The 16,561-nt window shown below is 37.1% G+C and overlaps 1 protein-coding gene across 1 annotated transcript in view; it reads left to right on the forward strand.

Annotated features, from left to right (window-relative positions):
* The window catches only part of VAV3 (vav guanine nucleotide exchange factor 3), a 362,653-nt gene that overhangs the window by 321,667 nt on the left and 24,425 nt on the right, over nucleotides 1–16,561 (forward strand). The window contains exons 23-25 of the mRNA XM_004481228.5: nucleotides 4,217–4,333; nucleotides 4,905–4,992; nucleotides 10,723–10,852. Coding sequence (XP_004481285.1) covers nucleotides 4,217–4,333; nucleotides 4,905–4,992; nucleotides 10,723–10,852 — 335 coding nt within the window. The remainder of the gene's footprint in view (nucleotides 1–4,216; nucleotides 4,334–4,904; nucleotides 4,993–10,722; nucleotides 10,853–16,561) is intronic.

Here is a 16,561-nt window from a genome sequence, read left to right on the forward strand (position 1 = left end):
CTCTCGTAGTCCTGTTGCAGAGCTCAATTCTAGCACCGTGACAACTGGCCTTACACATCCTACCTTCTCCTTGACTCCAGATGGGGATTTGCAAGAACTTTCTCGAAAGAAACTGAACGGTTTTAGAGTGGAAAACAATCTAAATTCCTGGCATTTGGGTGTTACCCAGCCAAACCATACAGTTCTTGCCAAATGATCAGGTTCCTACTCAATGAGTCCACCCTACCTTCTTGCTCACAAACACACAGAACCTAGTCAACTTTTGGATGCCTCCTCCTTAAATATGAACAGACTACCAAAAGGAACCAGATATTTGAGAAAATCCTGGAAATGTAGACCAAATGAAAGGAATGGTCAAAAGAAACTTTTAAAAAAAATAGATACATTAGAGTGAACAGAAAAAAAAATTTTTTTTTAAACCTTTAATTGGGTGGCGGACTTGGCCCGTCTACCATATGGGAGGTCCGCGGTTCAAACCCCGGGCCTCCTTGACCCGTGAGGAGCTGGCCCATGCGCAGTGCTGATGCGTGCAAGGTGTGCCCTGCCATGCAGGGGTGTCGCCCGTGTAGGGGAGCCCCACGTGCAAGGAGTGCGCCCCAGAAGGAGAGCCACCCAGCGGGAAAGAAAGTGCAGCCTGCCCAGGAATGGTGCCGCACACATGGAGAGCTGACACAACAAGATGACACAACAAAAAGAAACACAGATTCCTGTGCCGCTGACAATAGAAGCAGACAAAGAAGACACAGCAAATAGACAGAGAGAACAGACAGTGGGGGTGAGGGTGGGGGAGGGGAGAGAAATAAATAAATCTTTAAATAAATAAATAAAAACCTTTCATTTCTATCCTCAGAATTAAAAGAAGGAATCATATACATGGAAATGAATCAGATGTTGTATAAAAGGAAAAATTTTTTAAAAACAAAAACAGAAAGAGCTCTTCTAAATTAAATGTTGAGTGGAAGAGTTAGAAAATAAAGGTGAGCAAATCTCCCAGAAAATCAAAAGCGATTGACAATATGGGGGAAAAGATACAGTAATTACACAATCAGCCCATGAAGCACAGTTTCAACTAGCAGGGATTCAGAAAAAGAAAACAGAAGCTAGCTATTACCAAAGATACAATACAGGGAAGCGGATGAGGCTCAAGTGATTGGGCTTCTGCCCATCATACCGGAGGACCTGGGTTTGATCCCTGGGGCCTCCTTTACCAGGAGGTAAAGGCATGCCCATGTGACAAGCCAGTGTCCACACAAATGAATCATGTAGCAACAAAAGAGAGACAAAGGGGAGAGCCAAGGCAAGGCGCAACAGAAACCAGGAACTGAGGTGGTGCAAGTGACTGGGAACCTCTCTTCATATCAGAGGTCCCCAGGATCAAATCCTGGTGACTCCTAGAGGAGGAAAATGAGAAGACAAAAAGAAAAATAGACACAGATGATCACACAGTGAATGGGCACAGACAGCAAAAACAGCGGGGGCGGGGGGGGAGGGGGCGGGCAGGAGGGAAAAAACAAAAAAGAAAGAATACAAAAATTTCTCAGAACTGAAGGATATGTGGCTTCAAATTGAAGATGCTACTGAGAGCCTAATTTACTATTGAAATAAAAGCTCCAGCATATAACAAGAAGGTACAGTAGCATGAAATTTCATAATTTTGAGAATAAAGAAAGAATCTCAAAGTTTCTAGGGGGAAAGAAATTAGGTGTTATGTAAAGAGTCAAAAATCAGAATTGAATTAGAAATTAGAAGATAATGGAGCAATACCTTAAAAATCTCAGAGGAAAATAATTTCCCATCAAGTATTCTATACCTAGCCAAACTATGAATTAGGTGTTAGGGTAAAATAAAAATATTTTCTCAGAATATTACATCCCATGTATTATTTTACAGGAAGTTGAAGGATGAGCTAGTAAACCAAGACAGAGGAATATATAGAATCCAGGAAATAGGAGTAAGCACAGGAAAAAGGCAAAGAGAAGGCTCAGAACTACAATAATTCAGCAGACTGAGAGAGCAAGACTAATCAAAGAAATTGGAGGGGTCAAGGAGAAATGTCTCTATAGAAAAAAGTGAACTGGTAAATTTTGTGGAGTTGAAAAATAATTATTGGGGGTTTTATAAATTTTCTTGGAAATTGGGAAAGGATTTGTGATAGAGACAAAGGAACCTGGGTAAACCAAACATGAGGCAATTATTTTTGTATGTTAGACATATATTCTTTGACTATGAAAGCATGCCAAAACTGGATCAGACAATGACTTGGCTTTGTAGAGGTTACGAAAAGAGAAGAGTAAGGAGCAGCACTATGAAAGAATGAGCATGGGTGGGAAAAAATGATTTTCCATCTTGACATCTAAAATTGATAAATTAAGAAATTATAGTATAATCATGTGATTTTGAAATATGCAAGTAGAAACAGAAGAAAGGGGAAAATACATGTGGTACTTTTTTCATTTAGTGTAAACCGTGCTCACTTACCACTTTGATTAAAATGCATGTACTATATTCTGGTTGTGACAAGTGCCATGGAGGGAAAAAAGGGGATATGTAATGGAGGGTGCAGGGTGTGGAGCAGCATTCTTGGATGAGATGATCAGAGAAGACCTCTCTAAACCTGAATGGTCAGAAGGAATGTGTGTGGCTGGGCTTCAGTGATTTCCAGGCAAGTCTATGAGAAGATTCTAAGACTAAAAGAAAGCTGAGTGAGCATTTGGACCTGAAAGAAGACTGGAGATAGTGAAGAAGGTGCTTGGTTGTAAGAGATGACACCAAAGAGATAGATGTGGGTCAGATCATGCTAGGTCCTAACAATTCAAGAATTATCATAATGGCTTTGAACCCAATGTACCACTTGCATAAAATGCCCTTGCCTCTTCTTCTATACTTCATGGAAACCTAACATGCCCTCCCTCAACATACTTGCTTGTGTGTGTGTATGTATATATATATTTTTTTTTTTTTTTTCCTCTCCCCCCGCCCAGTTGTCTGCTCTCTGTGTCCATTCACTGCGCGTTCCCCTGTGACTGCCTCCATCCTTATCAGTGGCACCGGGAATCTGTGTGTTTGTTTTTGTTGGGTCATCTTGTTGTGTCAGCTCTCAGTGTGGGTGGCGCCATTCCTGGGCAGGCTGCACTTTCTTTCGTGCTGGGCAGCTCTCCTTACGGGGCGCACTCCTTGCGCGTGGGGCTCCCCTACGCGGGGGACACCCCTGCGTGGCAGGGCACTCCTTGCGCGCATCAGCACTGCACATGGGCCAGCTCTACACGGGTCAAGGAGGTCCAGGGTTTGAACCGCGGGTCTCCCATGTGGCAGGCGGATGCCCTATCCATTGGGACAAGTCTGCTTCCCATTGCTTAGTATATATTAAATAAATATTTACTGTAGATTAGAGATTGCTATTTAGTATAAGTTACGTGAATCTTTATTTGAATCAGAATTTTCTGGAAAATTATGAAAGATAGCTTATCTGAACATAAGAATTTTTCCCCTTTCACTTTGCCAGTAAATGCTAAGTTTATATTTGACATGAAATATCATTGAAGACTATTTTAACTTTGAACTTGGGCCTTTCATTGTTATTGTTATGGAGTTTGGATATATTTAAGGCCAACATAGTCTAGGAAGAAACGAATCCTGGTTTTGAAAAATATCTTTTAAAAATAAATTGTTACTAATACTAATTACTTAAGAAAATGGGTTATCAAAACTGTGGACAAGATTTAATCTTACTTCCAAAATATTTGTTTAAAAATAATTCACATCAACACTGGAATTTTCTTTAAAATGTTTGAAGGAGATTTCATTTTATAGTATATATAAAACAGCGTAAAGTAAGGTAGGTGTGTTTTGCAAGGCATTTTTTCACTCCAGATCTTTCTCCTTCTTGTCCTTAAACTCTCCACAATTCTCTTTTCAACCCAATGCCTACTGAATCCTCCCTTTGTCCCACTTATTTATTTGATAAATATTTGCTGCATGCTTACCATGTATTGGGCACTGTTCATTTTGCTGTTATTAGCTTTGTAGAGCATGTGTTTCGACGTATGAAAGGATTTTTTTCTGAATTGATTATACTTTTTTGAAGCAATATAATTAGTATAAAAATAAAAACAGCTCAGATCTGCCACTAAATTAAAATCATAACAGATACTTATTTTTAGCCTCTGCTTTCCTCCAGGTATGTTACCCAACTTTTCTGTGTTATTGTTTCTTACAGGTATGCTGGAGCAATGGAAAGATTGCAGGCAGAGACTGAACTTATTAATAGGGTAAATAGTACTTACCTTGTGAGGCACAGGACCAAAGAGTCAGGAGAATATGCAATTAGCATTAAGTAAGTAGGACAAGTACTTTTACAGAAATAGATTTCCTGTTTTCATAATTGCATAGACCATCTGACATATATAACACTGAAGTTGAAAACTAAGGTTCTAATTGCAGCAGAATAATGCATCTATCCAGACAGTTCATTAATAGTTGAAAATATCTGTTAGAAAAACAGCAGTAGTGTTATAGGCTGCTAATTGGCATATTAGAATTCTTTCATAACATTGTATTTTTGGTGACTTGATGTATGTATATTTCTAGTAAATTCTAAGAGTATGATTACTAGATTTTGTTTTATATTTTGTTTTTCTACAATTTCAAATTGAACCAACTAAATAAATTGGGCATAATGATTGGTTAAATCTTATACCTGCCTTCTCACCTCATGTATTAGTCGTATCTTCAATGAATCTAGTAAATATATTTTGTTAATTAGCTGTCGCCAGTGTATTGGCATAGGTATATATTTCGTCTTCAGAAGTAATTCCTATAATGTTATTGTGGCAAGCCCTCTGGTAATTATTGATTTCTACTGATTAAAAACACATTTATATTCATAAGTTATTCATTGCCCACAGGTATAATAATGAAGCAAAGCACATCAAGATTTTAACAAGAGATGGCTTTTTTCACATTGCAGAAAATAGAAAGTTTAAAAGTTTAATGGTAAGCATTAATGAGTTATTTTCTACTTGTGGTTCTTATTTTTTTCTGTTATTAGACAGGTCAGTGTTAATTCTATAGCTTCTCAGAATTTTGTTCACTGAAAAGTTAGAATTTTGAAGTAGAATCATAACTACCATTGTTCCATGTGCCAGACCCTTTACATAATAAAGGGATTTTAAAATTCTGAAAATGGAGAGTAGAATCTTGAAAATTCTGATTTTAAGAATTCCACTTAAGTTTTACATTACTTTCATCATATTTTTCTTTGTAAACTAAGTTTGCAAATTTTAGGTCTTCTTTCAGAGTCTGCACTATTTTTGACTCTTATCAAAGCAGTAGAAAAATTCAGATACAAGTGCAATTAACTTTCAGTTATTTTTATGAGTTTTGCCTTCTTGAATGGTGCGCTACAAAATTTTAATATGCATTTCTCTTCCTTCCTTTACCTCTCTCTTTCATCGCTTAGGCAAACCAAGATATTTTAATTTACAGCATAAAAGAGTTGCAATTAGTAAAATATGCCTCATGTGTAGGTTCATTTTATACATATTGCAATATAAAATCAAATTGAAAAGACTTTTGAATTTCCTGCTAAAGTTCTTCATTTCTTTGGACAGTTTAGCATTATAATGTAGCATTCTTATCACAGAGTATGTTATTGATATTTCATAGAAATTTTACATTTAAGTTGAAATAAGGTATTGATAAACTGTTTCAAGTGAGCAAAAATTATTAGGTTAATTCATAAGTTTATTAGTGCATAAGAGTTTTGAGTCAATATCATATAAACAATACATATAAAGAAAAAGTTTACTTTCCTCAAATGTGGTCTCAAATCTTTCTTTCAGGAGTTTGGTAGAGTTTCTTGTGATAATTAAGAATTTGGATGGAGGACATAAGATGCATTTGTAGCACTCTGCTAAGTACTTTGAATAGCATTGGGAAGGACCACTCATTGATTGAACCATCAGTCAAATGGTATACATACTGCATCCTTCCAGAAAGCAGCTCAAAGCAATTTGCAGATGTTAACATTAAAGTTAAAGCTGAGTGTAAAAGAACCTTAAAAAATGGGCCAGCTTAAAAGCCTTATCTAAAAATTTAGAATTGCTTCAAGACCAGGATCAGTGTTTTAAGGAAATGGAGACACCTTGAGTTGAAAGGAAAATAAGAAAACCTGCCCAATTCAGACGCTAAGTGTGAGCAGCAAGATCATGTCCTGGAAAATGTAAATGCTGTCAAATTGGTAACGAAGATCTAGGCATCCTCCCTCTGGAAGTGACTTACATTATCTTGGAACAAGCAGGCTGTGCACAGAAAGAACTGGAGCTGGGGAAGTTCTTCATAAAATGAAAACCTAGGAGGGAGGTGGCAAGTGGATGCACAAATAATGAATGACAGACTCAGCTGTGACATGATAAAAGCATAGAAGGAGGGGGGTCTCCACATCTCTACAAGACACCCCAGCTTGAGCTCTCACCTGCACAACATCCTTGGATGGTAATGAGGCTGCTCCGCAGTGTTATGGCTAATACGGGACTTAAAAAAAGATGCTGCAGGGCTAGAGCACTGTCAGCCTGCAGTCTTTGAAAATAACAAATGGAACTCCCATCAGAGGAGACAAGCCAAGAGGATGAAAGGAATAGTCACTAGAAAGGGCTATCCAATTCAGCTTTGTGTCACCTGGGTCTGGCTCAAGAAAGTTTCTTTGGTAGCTAAGGTTAGATGTGAAAAGTCAGCAACGCTACGGCGACTTGGGTGTAGAGGACAGAGATCCCTGAGTTCCTATCTGCGTAGAAAGTTGTGATTAGAGTAAAAGCAACAGAGACCCAGAATTCAATTAATTTGTACCAGAGAGCAGTAAACGTCTCTGCAATGATGTTCTGGAAAGGAAATTAAAAGTATTTGTCCAAGAACTAAAATAAGGTGCCCTTATATGGTATTTCTAAAATAGCAGAAATTTCACCGTTAACGTTACATGCGTGTGGTTTTCCCCTCCTTGTCTAGGGATCCCAGTGGGTCACAAGGAAGGAATTAAGAATTAAAAGCAAACCTATAATGAAACTAAAAACATTAGAAAAAGGATACAATTTCAAAACAAAACAAAACATGGAGCTGAAAAATCTCAGTATCAGAAAAATACTTTTGTCAGATTCAGCTAACATTGGTTTTTTAAAAAATTGCTTAGGCAGAGGCAATTGAACTAGTCTAGAGTTGTCCCTGCTCTTTGCTTCCATAGATTTTTTGAACAAATTTATATTGAGTCCTTACTGTGTGAAATCACTGTGTGTGGAGAACTCAGAAAGGACTCTGAGTATCATCAGGAAGCTTACAAGTTAGTCAATTCAAATGTACCAGGATGCTTATGATAGTGCTGTTCTTTGACCCTAAGCTGAGAAATGCCACAGGGATACCTGATCAAAAGGGCTGGCTCACATTTCAGAAACCAGCCCCTTCCAAAGGAGAGAGAAGGCTAACTGGCGTCTTTGACTTGACTCTGGGAGGGTAGGGGCTTCCCTAAATCTCAATAAAATGACCTCAAGGAGTCACCTCTTATCATTGTTGGTGTCGCATAACACAGTTGCCATCATAAATAAGTAGTGGTTTCTGATTTTAAGTTGTTGTTTCTTAAGAGTTCAGATCTCCCATCATAGGTGTTAAAGTTAAATTCTTCTGCTTATGGAGCTCATTACGACCTGGAATTAAATTTTAATTTGGAAAGGATGTGAAAGGCAAGCAAACTCCCCAACTTTTAAAAAATCAGACAGTCGCTCAAAGAGAAGAGTGTCCTTCGGTGGTTAAGACCTAACCTTTAACCCCTGGGTCTCAGTGGCTTAGTTAATCACAATTTTTGTTTTTCTTAGTCATTAAACTCAAATTCTAAATGAATTTCTGCATCCAGATAACAAGGCATTAATTTTGTTCTAATTTTCATGTATGCCAGACAGTCCATGTCCAAATGCTGTTTATAAACCTTCTTCATTGCCGGTTTCCTTGGTAATTGGAATGACTGGTTCTCACTCATTATTTTTCAGAGAGACTTGAATTGTTGACACTGCTGTGTCAGTGTGAGATAAGGAAAGCTTAGTGATTTCTTTTGTTTAGAGTCTTATTATTTACTTGTAGAGTACCTGAAGGTCAATGACTGCTAAAGCAGGGGTGGATTAGACTAAAATACAAAAAGCATAAATGCATAAATTGGAAAAGATCCACGGTGGTTCTATTTAATTCTACCCAGTTCCATACAGGTAGGAAGATTTATCTTCATAAACTGTACAAATGGACCTAAAATATCTTCCATGCTTAGAGAAGTGATAAAGAGTGTTTTGCAGCTACTAAGCCACATGCACTTTGGCTTGAAAAAGTCTTTTTTCTCCTTGTTTAAATTTGGGGATGGTTGGGTATTAGATGGTCAATTCCCTTTATATTTTGATGATTAGCCAACTTCGTATACACTTCAATTCGTAATAAAATTCATATTACCCATAACAAATTTCATTGAATGTTATTGGCTCGAGATTCTTTCAAGTTTCTTTTGTATATTTTTGCTGAAGAGAAGGACACATTTTATTCAACTCAATTAAAAAACAAGACTAAAAGAACAATGCTGTGACATCATTTGCATCAGCAGCACAAGTTGTACATGTGCAGTTCTTCCAGAGACTGTATAAAATTTTGCCTTTTTATTTTTAGGGAAAACTGAAGAACAATGTTGGTCACTAAATAGAACTTAATTTCAGACCTTGCCTTTGCACATCACCATAATACATACACCATATTCTGATCATTGAAGCCATTTTGAAGATAGAAATTTCTCTCTAGTATTCTGTTTTTTTCTTCCTTTTTGAGCTTGGTCAGATTCCACATTTCCTTTACCTTCATCAAAGACTTCCATGATGTGGGCCCAAGGAAAGAAGGAAGGAATCAAAAAACAAAAAGAAGAAAAAGGAAAGAAAGTTCCTGGTTTATCATGGACACCTGGCAAATGCTACTTCCCTCTTACCCCACTTTTTGTGTATTTACACATGCTAGTAGTATGACGTAGTTAAGAGAACAAACTTCGGAAACAGATACACCAGCTAGTCAATGCCGCACCAGTTGTTTAACCTCACGAGCTGTGGGCATCCATGAGGGTAAGGCCTTGCCTCATGAAGTTTTTGGTGTAAAGATTAAATGAGGTGCCTCTGAGAAGGATGTGGTGCATGGAATAATCGTAGCTGCTGTGATTAGCCGTATGTCCGGGACACTTAAACAGTTCACTTTGTGTATCCTTTATGCATTCTATGAAATGGTTTATTAGCCCCATGTTACAAGGATGGGGACTGGAAAATCGGTTAGTTTTACCGAATGCTTCAGCCAAGGCTTGCTCCTCTTAGTTTTTGAACTTGGTCTTTATCTCCGTTGTATCTTTTTCCAGCCTGGCTGCTCTGCCTCCAAGAATCCTTCCCCCTTGACTATTGGAAATCTTCCTGTCTCCATCATGAAACATTCTCTCATCCTCCCCATCCAACTCTTCAAAGCAAACTCTTTCTCATGACTTTGAACTCCCATAACTCTTCACTTTCCCTCTGTGATGAGAACTCCTAGAGGCAGGAGCCTTATCTTCATCATCTTTGTGACCCCTGAAACTCCCAGCACAATACATTCCACAACACGTTCCGCTTGGTCATAAATAATTAAATAAATCATTGATGGTTCTTTTGTTCTCCTTTGGGGTGATTTTTGTCCTGATTGATTTATTTGGGAACCTTGTACATAACCACTGAATGGAGTTGGCAGTGTGATTTTTAGAGTAAATGAGTTGCCTTTACAACATTTGCTTAAAAAAAACACTGCTATATTAGAAGCACTGAATAATTAGGTTAAAAGTGATTTGGCTTTGATTTTCATTTCAGGTATTTGTGTGAAACTATATAGAGAGTACTCATCTAATGATAAGATGCATTTTTTCCATTATGAGTTAATTCCTATTCAATTTACTTTTTAAAAGAGAGATTCAGATTTGTGCAGAATCTACAAAACCAACATCTCAAAAGTAATTTCCTGAGATTTTAGTCAGAAAGATGATGGGTGTTTATTCCATCAGGTTTGGATGTATTTGAGACAAATTATTTATAGGAGAAAATTGGAAAGAACCACATTATTTACCTCTGTGCGTAGGACGTGATATACAGAGCTTTGGGATGTGCACTAACACGTCATCATAAATCAGATGCAATGTCAAGTAGCACTTGTGGTTTATCAACTTTGGTTTACCATGGAAAAGTACGTTGAGGACCAAGCTTGTTTTTCTGCCATTTTGAAAGAAAATGCAGGAAACTAGAAATTGCTATAGATTCAGCAAACAGCTGTTCCCTTTATTTGTGTTTAAAAAGCAAGTATTTTGTAAATAATAACAATAATTACTACTTTGAAGTTGAAGTTTAGTATGGTTTATTTTCATTTACCACATCTGACAGAAGATTAGCAGGATGTTCTATATGCATGAATACAATAGGGTGTGACTACATTATAAATGGCTTCAGCAACAAAGAGAGTTATGGGTAAGTGTCATGTCCATCACCGCAGCAGGGAGAGATTATCATTTACTTACTCTTCCATATACGCCTGGAAAATTTAGCATTAAACGGATCATCCTTATAATGTATATAATTATGCATCTGGGAGTTCATATGGTTGAGGACAAAAGTATCCTATCAAGAATAATCTTTGATCTTTTTTCCCCGAAAGGAACTTGTGGAGTACTACAAGCATCATTCTCTTAAAGAGGGGTTCAGAACTTTAGACACTACTCTACAGTTTCCATACAAGGAGCCAGAACATACGGCTGGACAGAGGGGTAATAGAGCAGGCAACAACTGTAAGTACTGTGATTTAAGATACAATTTGCTGTCACTTAAGGACTGGAGGCACAATAACATTGAACAATCTTCAATCCAAATTTTGAAATATAACCTATTAATATGGTAATGCATTTAGCAAGAACTTTTTTCTGGATCTAAGCAGAATCAGATGGATCAACAGGTTTATGAACATGTCTAGTCGTATTTCTTTGTGCCAACTTAAGAATCATGCTTGTGTTCAGAAATCCATCAGGAATGGGTGTATTAATTTGCAAGTATTGTACTTTTCCCTGACTTTTGTATTGGCCAAATTCTTTTCTAACTTGGACACAATGTTTGTGGTCATAATGGTATGTTAGTAATATTTAAGCAAGACTAGTATACATCTTTTCCAATCTATCCTACTATCTCAAGTCTGCTTATGATTCTGTTTCAATGATTACTTTCTGAATTTTGAAAGGACCAAAGCATGTTTTTACTGTTGTTGGTTAATTATTAGCCAACCATTACTAAAATTATACGTTAGACACTTTCTTTCCAAATAACCACCATGCCACAACTAATCACAAAGATTAGCCCTGGAACATATGCATATTTTAGTTGGAATGTGAGTTCAAGTCAAAATCTTTTTTTTTCCCCTCACCATTTAATGTCGTGTAATCTTCCTGAAGGAATGTAAAGAAAACATTGAGATGAAAAATGCTGTGAAAAAGTGTGATTTCATTCCCTTATTTTGATATCATTTTTTGAATAATAAAAATGAGAGAGAAATGTGTACAATTTCATTACTCTTAGAATCTTTAAACTGGAATATTTAGAGGTATTTGACCAAAAAAAGTGTGGGTTTTTATAACATAACTTTAACTTTTTTTTTTTTTTTTTCTCAAAGTAGAAACTGAAAGGGAAACAGATAACACTTAGGGATCTGAAAACAGTAAAATTTCATACATTTAGAATATAAGTAAATTGTCACATCAACTGACAGTTTTTTTTAAATTCAAATAACTTTCTAGCAATTCTCACAGGGATCAGTGACAAATGCCCAAGCTAGTATAGTAAAAGTAGTAAGAGCATACTTTCTGTTGAAAGTTTAAATACCCATTAAAATATATTTTCCTGTTTTTAAACCAAATTACATATAAATCATAATTTTTGCTCATTCAAAAATGAAAGTTAGCCCTCAAAAAAAAAAAAAAAAACCCAGTTTTCCTACATGTTTCTTAAAAGTCTACCAAAGTTGTGACTATTTTCCCTACATTAAAGGTATGATTTTTGATTGCCTTTTCTTTGCCTTCTCAATAGCAGAAGATAATGAAAGTTGCCAAAGAGGCCAGTTATGCATAAAATCCTGTTTGAGTTGTTCACTTATTTCTAGAGAGCCATGAGAGGGGAGCAAGCAAGAAGAGCAGATGTTCCACGTTAGATGTGAAGGTTGTCAGCCCTTCACATTTCACTGCACAGTATACTCCCAAGCATTTGCCCTCAGTGCCTGGCCCATGTCGGTACTCGGAGAATATTGTCCAGTGATAAATGAAGTTGTCTAATTTACAATTTTGTCTCTAGTGTTTAATGAGGTATTTAATGCTCAAACTCATCTGTAGACTGTGAAGGGAATTACAGGCCAATTTTTAAAGCATGGTCAATAGGAAGATTTTGAACATCTGTGCTAGTTCCTGGGCAATTTTTCAAGAGATAAAAAGTCATCAGTTCATACATCCCTATCCTATGTTTTTAAGAGACTCTGGCAACTTAGGTCACACCACAAAAACCCTCGTATAATTGAGAGGAAAAAGAAAATCATCCATTTAAAATTTAATCTTTGTTATCATCTGATTTTCTTCATTTGTCCATTTTTCCATTTGTTCATTCAATAAAAATATATTAAACACCTCACACAGACAGATAAGGCACTGATCTTAGGTCCAGGATAAGAAGGATTAAGAAGATGAAGTCCCTGCCTGATGGTGCTTACATTTTAATGGGGAGACTCAAGCAAGTGTGGATTGGGGGAGTTTGATATTTTTATATAGGGAGTCCAGGGAAGATCTTACTCCTAAAGTTATTTGAAGGAAGTAAGAAAAGTGAGTTAGTATGCTATGCGTTAGTATGTATAAGTTAGTCAGCATTAGTTGCACAGCGATTGACTCTTCAAGATTATTCAGTCATTACCACGCAGCAGGATTAGAATCCTAGATCAAATTTACCATCCTATCTTGATGTTTATGCTGACTCTCCATAAAAGAGAAGCCTGCTAAGGTGGGTCTGAGGTTGAAATGAGATGCTATATGTAAAGCACTTAGCACAGTGCCAGTATATGGTAAATACTCAATGAAGAGTCAGCTACAACCACTGCTACCGCTACCACTTCTATCACTTCTACTTCCACTGCTATTACTACAAGTATTGTTTCTTATTCTAACCCAGCAACCATTTTCATGAATTTTTAAGATTTGAAGAATAAGTGTACAATATAATTATTATGTATTTCAGTTTTTATAGCAACTTCTATCTTTACTCTCGTGCCTTTTAAAAATATATGTCTTGGCTAATTTTATACCAATCTGGATTAGGAGTTAACCCTTAATTAACACATTGCTTCTATTTTTATGCATGATTTACCTTCCAGAAAGTAATAAGGTGGGAATGCAGCATGTTCTACATAGAAAGATTGCCCATATATCTCTGTAGAGAGATATCTTCTGACTTTATTGTCCTTATCCCTGGGTCATAGATCTGGATATACTGCAAAATATCATCCAAAAATAACTTTTATCAGGAAGTATTACCTTGGGCTACCTATTGAATAGGATAGTGATAACTCCATTACTTCTTAGAGCTCTTGGAGGAAGCAGAGAAGGCAAGCTGAAGCCCAGAACTAGGTTGAGAATGGAGTTCCCACTCCTGAAACTTGTTATTTATTTATTTATTTTCTTAAATAATATAGTCACCTTGAAAAAGAAAAGTCCCAAGGAATTGTAGAAACTGATTACTTCTAATCTAGTCCATGTTAGAATGCTCTTGGGAAGCTCACTAATTATTTTCAACCTTTAAAATATGATAGATTATGACTCATCTGCTTCATCCAAATGCAAAATACCTTGCAAAAATATTTATTAGAATTAAACAGGAATCCAGAGTACTGGGCAAGGAGCTCAGCATTTCTGGATTAGGAGGCTATTGTAGGCTAGGCTGTCTCTCAGAGAGATGGGAACTTTATCTGTACTTTTGATTTAAGATTAGAGAGAGGGGGGAGCGGGGACGGGGGGGGGGGGGGGGAGAGTGAGGAGGGGGGATGCGGAAGGGGGTCAGGACTCAGGGGGAGTAGTGAGATGCGCTTCCTCTGGAAACTGCTCTGGCATCCGGTAAGGTGTCCTGCCCTGTTCTGTAGATCTGTGTAAGAATCTCATTACTTTCCAAATATGGACATAGTAAACCTACCTTAGACTGCTTTAGGTGTACCTTTAGGGCTTGTTTATTTGAAGGGCACTGAATTGACTCTTTTGCTTTCCTTGCACTAGCTGAGCACTTAATTCTTTTCAGGTCTGAATAGCATCTGACCTCAGGCAACTTCCTTCACCTTTCTGAGCACCAGCTTTCTCATCCAATGAGTGGGAAATGGGATTAGATATTTAACTATGTTCTTTTAAAAAGAGTATCCTGCGTGTTTTTATTGTATGCATGAGTGAAGGAGGTGAGGTAGAATGTTAATGGACCATTACCCTAGGAAAAGTTGCATGTTTCACTATTTGTAATTTAGAAACAGGCTTTATACATTTTTCCCAGTTCTTATAGAGAATTAGTTGGACCACCAAGTAGAGATGGCTAATTTTCTAAATTAAAAAATTTTTTTTAATCTACGTGATTTTTACATAATCTCAAAGTATCTTCCCACAAGAACCTATTAATAATATAGGTACAGTAGTACCAATAGGCAGACATCACATTAACACATCAATAATAGGACAAATAGACATCATTGACCTCCTAATATGATGTACTGAGAAGCAGGCATCATCATTTGGGTGGTATTCTTGCCCCCAAAATGCATAATTTGAATATGATCATGAGGAAACATCAGACAGACCCAAACTGAAGGACATTCTACAAAATAAGTGGCCTGTACTCTTGAAAAATGTCAAGGTCGTGAAAGACAAAGTCTAAGGAAAGTTTTCAGATTAAAGGAGATTCAAGAGGCATGACATCTAAAGGCAACAACAATCCTGGACTGGATCCTAGAACAGAAAAAAAAATTAGATACATATATATATATATATACGTACACATATACATGCACACATATATACCCATGGGACAATTAACAGGTTTTGAATACATTCTCTAGATTAAGTAATAATGCTTAAGAGTTCAACCAGGGGTAATTTTCTGCTTTTGATAATTTTATTGTGATTGTATTAGAGAAGAGAGCATCTTTGTTTTTAGAAAACGTACACTGAAGAATTATGGGGACAGGGCATTATATCTGCAACTTTCTCTCAAAGGGTTCAGGAAAAAATGTGGATAGATTGTTAAAGCAAACATGGTAAAATGTTAACATTTCGGGAGTCTGAGTGAAAAGTTTATGGAAATTTGTTGTGCTGCTCTTGCTACTTTTCTTTTAAGTCTGAATTCTTTCCGTGCAAACATTTTTAAAATGTGGAGATGAGCCCATTGCCTGGGTAGGTCTAATGGAATATTGACCTTAGTGCATTGATCTGGGGGCGTCCAGAGCACTGTTGTCTACTGAGTAGGTCACATTTCAAACCATCTGCTCCTTACCTGTGGCCTCATTGTATCTACATATTCATTTACTCATTTATTTATTCAACTGATGTTTATTCAGTATTACCATGTTCCAGTCCTGGTGCTAGATGCTGGAATTAGAATATTGAATGAGGTAATCTACTGGATAGGAATAGAGATGAAACAAAGAGCTACATAAGTAGTCACAGTCTTGATAAGTGAGGCAGAAGCCCTGATGAAAGTGTGTAATGGGGGCCCATTTAATCTGTAGGGTCAGGAAGGACGTTTTGAAGAACTGACATTTCAGCTAAATATGAACGATCTGTGCGGGCTGGCAGGGCAAGAGTATGGTGGTGAGGAGGGAAGTGTCACACTGAAAGAATTGGTTTGTGTGAAGGCCCTTAAGCTGGAAAGAAATTTCTGTGTTTAAGGAATCGAAAGGAAGTCAGTGTGTTTGGGGCACTGTGAGTGGATTCTAATAAATGAAATGGAACCGTGTTGCAGCTTTATAAGGAGGAAATGGCAGGAACTGATTGGCATTAAGACCACTAGCTTCTCTGTGAGGACTTGGCTTGGCAGGAGGCAGGCACAGAGAGGAGATACGTTAGGAAGCTACTGAAGATGTCCATGAGAGAGAGATGAGGATGGTTGGGACAAGAGTTGAGTGGTGACCCTGGAAAAGGACACTTGGTAATTTGAAATACAGAGTAGAGGTGGGAATCATTGGATGCAGGAGTTGAGGTAGCAGTAGTTCAAGTATGATATACCCAAATCCTCACCTTGGATACTAGTAAATGGTGGAACCATTAACTGACCAGAAAACAGAAGAGTTATAAAAGATTTAGAGAAGTTACTAAATTCAGTTTTATACAAGCTTTTAGGCCCAATAGATTGTGGCACCAAGGAGAGTTGTCTGTGTTGAAGATAGAGTTTTATGAATCACTAACACTTCCACTTTATAGGTCATATGGAATATAGGTAATTTG

Source organism: Dasypus novemcinctus, chromosome 9, assembly GCF_030445035.2.
Source record: "Dasypus novemcinctus isolate mDasNov1 chromosome 9, mDasNov1.1.hap2, whole genome shotgun sequence".
Lineage (NCBI taxonomy): Eukaryota > Metazoa > Chordata > Mammalia > Cingulata > Dasypodidae > Dasypus > Dasypus novemcinctus.